The 4,162-nt window shown below is 33.9% G+C and overlaps 1 protein-coding gene across 1 annotated transcript; it reads left to right on the forward strand.

The window, feature by feature from the left end:
* The first annotated feature begins 1,340 nt into the window (after positions 1-1,340).
* Positions 1,341-3,575, forward strand: LOC112096420 (zinc finger BED domain-containing protein RICESLEEPER 2-like). The gene is made up of 3 exons (XM_024179844.1): positions 1,341-3,035; positions 3,174-3,426; positions 3,532-3,575. Exons 1-3 carry the CDS (start codon positions 1,341-1,343, stop codon positions 3,573-3,575), a joined length of 1,992 nt encoding a protein of 663 aa, XP_024035612.1.
* The last annotated feature ends 587 nt before the right edge of the window (positions 3,576-4,162 follow it).

The following is a 4,162-nucleotide window of genomic DNA, read 5'->3' on the forward strand; positions in this document are numbered from 1 at the left end:
AAATACCAATAACCATGAACTCAACATTAAAAAAAAAAAAATGGGTCCCCCAAAAAAAGGGAGATGAGTTCAGTTTCAACCAAAAAAAAAAAAAAGAAGTTTGGGTTTAAGAAAAAAAAGAAAAAAAGATAGTTCGGTAAAAAAAAAAAAAGGGAGAAAAAGGGAGCTCGGTTTCAACACACACACACACACATATATATATCTGGCTTTCAAAAAAAAAAGGAGAAATGAATGAGAAGATGGCACATGAGATACTCATCAAAAGGCTCCGTTGTGGCTAAGCTCAACTGCTGTTTGATTAGCACAGAATAATACCTGACAACGGCAGCTTAAAATTTCACTAGGCTTTGTTTTGGAAAAATGAGTGTGAAGCATAGAGGTGACACACGAGCCAAATGCATTGGCAGTTTCTCCATCACCCAATTTGCTGGCCATCTCATCTTCCCTCAATAACCTCATCGTAATATCATTAAGAATATGATATTTCTTCCTCAATTCTTCAATGTAGGGGTGGGCACCAACCCGCCCAACCCGTGAACCCGACCCAACCCGTATGAATTTTTGCGGGTTGGGTTGGGTTGATAAAATTTACGGGTCGGGTTGGGTTGTTAAATTTTCAACCCGCACTGTTTGCGGGTTGGGTCGGGTTGTAAATTTTTAACCCAACCCGACCCGTCAACCCGTATATATGAATATATATTTAGCAACTTCTCTGAACCCTAAACTCAAATTTTCTTGTTTAAAGAACAGCTGCAGCTGCTCATCTGCTCGCGCATAGAACACAACAACATCACAACTCAACGTTTCTTGAAAAGCTGCTCAAATTGCTCAAACTACACATCGTCACATGCTTAGGTTCTTTCTTCTTTCTATTTTACTAATTTATTATTATTTTGAAACAAGTTGGTCATTTGATTTCATGATTCGGTGCTTTATAATATTTTTTTATTGATAAAAGTTGGTCAAATTTTGGTTGTTATGATGGTGTCAAGCTTAATCAACAATCGGATTAACATAAATAAAATAATTGTTATTATTACAATCTTAGGGAAAAAGCTTTTCGACAAACATCTCCTGGGCATTGTTCTGCAGAAATATATTCAGTATTACTATTAACTAGTCATGCTCTCAAATTCACATATGTATTCTATCTCCGATGGATTTTTTTTTCATAAAATTATTTTAATCATATTTATTTATTGTAGTATCCAAACATGGTTAAATGTATTAATAAAAGAGCTTTAAGCTTGCTGTGACCACTATTTGTTATTTTTTTGATTATTTGTTAATTATTAATAGGATAATAACAATATTCTTGGCCTGGAATTTTTTCCTTGTAGATGGAAGCAAATTCATCCAGTAATCCAGGAGTTAATATCTCTACACCTTCAACAACTCAAAGTACAACTGATAGTGCTATTAATACAAATGCAGGCAATGGAAAAGGTGGAAAAGCGTCAAAAGTATGGGAACATTACACAAAATTAGAGAATGATACAAAATGTAAGTGTAACTACTGTTCTAAAGTGTATGCGTATCATTCTAGATTTATTGGGACCCGTACTTTATGGAATCACTTGGCAGCATGCACAGCCTATGCTGATAGGAAAGTTGATTTAAAACAAAAAACCTTGGTGTTTGAGGATAACACAACTGGTGGTGGCAGTAATCTTGTGGCAATATCTTGTAGCAAAGAGGACATTAGAAAAGCATGCATTGAGATGATAATTATTGATGAATTGCCCTTTAGTTTTGTTGAAAAAGAAGGGTTTCGGAAATTTATGAGCAAAGCTTGTCCAAAACTTGATCGTTTTTCTAGGAGAACTGTTGCTAGAGATGTGTATCAGTTGTACTTAAATGAGAAGAATAATTTGAAAAAAGTGTTTGCTCGTAATAAGTATAGGGTTTGTATAACAACTGATTGTTGGACTTCAATACAAAATTTGAATTACATGGTTATTACAGCCCATTTTATTGATGATGAGTGGCAACTTCATAAAAGGATATTAAACTTTTGCCAGATCGATGATCATAAAGGAGATACAATTGGAAAATTGATTGAGTCTTGCTTGCTTGAATGGGGTATTGATAGAGTGTTTACAATTACTGTTGATAATGCAAGTTCGAATGATTTGGTCATTTCTTATTTAAAAAAGAAGCTAAATAATTGGGGTGGGCTTGTGTTGAATGGTGATTACCTTCATGTTAGATGTTGTGCACATATTATAAATTTGATTGTGACTGAGGGGTTGAAAGAGATGAATAATTCTGTTTCTAGCATTCGCAATGCTGTGAAATATGTAAGATCATCACCGGCTAGATTAGTAAGGTTTAGAAAATGTGTTGAGCATGAAAAACTTGATTATAAACGTATTGTTGTGATGGATGTTCCTACTAGGTGGAATTCCACCTATTTGATGTTAGAGAGTGCTCTTGTATATCAAAAAGCTTTTGAACGATTGGAGGATGATGATGGATTTTATAGATCCTATTTTGAAGAGAAAGAGGGTGGAAAAAAAAGGATTGGGCCACCGGAACATATAGATTGGGTGAATGCAAGTGTGTTAAATAATTTTTTGGAGAATTTCTATGAAATTACAAAAAAATTTAGTGCTTCTTTGTCTGTTACATCACATTTGTATTTTCATGAGATGCATTCTATAGAGTCAAATTTAAAAGGATTGATAGTAAGTGATGATTCTTATTTCAGTGCAATGGCCAAGAAGATGAAAGAGAAGTATGACAAATATTGGGGTTCCCTCAACACTCTAAATAAGTTGTTAATTGTTGCTGTTGTGCTTGATCCGCGTTATAAATTGAGTTTTGTGAAATTTTGTTTTGAGGAGTTGTATGATGAAAATGTTGTGTGTGAGCTCATAAAAGTGATTAAGGGCTTATTATCTTCTTTGTATGATTTTTACACAAATAATAACTCTAGATGTGATAGTGGTAGCCAAAACCAATCTGTTAATGCTGTCATTTGTCCATCCGAGTTAGAGAAAAAAAGTGATATTATTGATTATAGACTAGCCAAGGTAGCAAAACTTTCAAAATGGAAAAAGAAGTAGCTGGAAGAGGATGGTGTAGAGTTGAAAAATGAAGTGGACAAATATTTATTAGATGATTGTGAAAATTGCTTTGATGATTCATTTGATTTGTTGAACTGGTGGAAGGTAAATGGTGGGAAGTATAAAGTTTTGTCTAATATAGCCAAAGACATTCTTTCAATCCCAATATCTACAGTTGCTTCTGAGTCTGCATTCAGTACAGGAGGACGCATTCTTGATCCATTTCGAGCTTCTTTGAGTCCTAAAATGGTAGAGAGCTTAATATGTGGGCAAAATTGGCTTTGTTCTTCTCGTATTGCCGTAGAAGAGGATACATCTTCGATTGAAGATATGGCATTTTATGAATCAATTACATCAGGTAAATATTTATATTATGATTTTTATTTTTATTCTATTTATATTTTCCTTGTATTTATTTGTTATATCATATATGCCTAATATTTTTATTTTTATTGTTATATAGATTCAAGATTGGCATCAGATTTTGATGTCATTAATTTGGATTGATCTGGATTTTGATGTCATTGGACTGATCTTCATTACACTCCTATTGGTTGGTGTAGCAATGGTTTCGGGAAAACTCTCTTCCTATGTATGGAAGACTTATAATTTCACTCTTTGGACTTTAATGTTTTGTATTAAACAAGATTTTAAATTTATGTACTTTTTTTTCATTAGTTATGTACTAATAATTTGATTGCTAAATTTTGAAATATTGGATTTGTTGTAAGAATTTTAGTATTTGTGTTTCTTTTAATTTTTTTTAATTATTTTTTTATTTTTATTTAGACAATAAAAATGGGTTTTTTCAAAAGCCCAACCCAATCAACCCAACCCGACCCAACCGCAGAGTTGCGGGTTGGGTCGGGTTGGGTTGAAAAATGTAATGGGTTGGGTTGGGTTGAATTTTTTCAACCCGTTCTATATGCGGGTTGGGTCGGGTTGGCTATCAACCCGACCCAACCCGACCCGTGCCCACCCCTACTTCAATGCATCAAAGTTTAGATTGTTCACGCCATATTCTTCATGTTCATTCCCATCATCGCTAAGTTTAATATTGGATTCACCACTAGCTTGCCCATGTATTTCACTTC

The sequence above is a fragment of the Citrus clementina genome, unplaced genomic scaffold (genome assembly GCF_000493195.1).
Source record: "Citrus clementina cultivar Clemenules unplaced genomic scaffold, Citrus_clementina_v1.0 scaffold_8, whole genome shotgun sequence".
Taxonomy (NCBI): Eukaryota; Viridiplantae; Streptophyta; class Magnoliopsida; order Sapindales; family Rutaceae; genus Citrus; species Citrus x clementina.

Coding starts and splice junctions, on each gene's coding strand:
- LOC112096420 (XM_024179844.1), top strand. CDS start 1,341: ATGGAAGCAAATTCATCCAGTAATCCAGGAGTTAATATCTCTACACCT. Junction 3,036..3,173: donor TTGATTATAGACTAGCCAAG/GTAGCAAAACTT, acceptor AACTGGTGGAAG/GTAAATGGTGGGAAGTATAA. Junction 3,427..3,531: donor TTATGAATCAATTACATCAG/GTAAATATTTAT, acceptor ATTGTTATATAG/ATTCAAGATTGGCATCAGAT.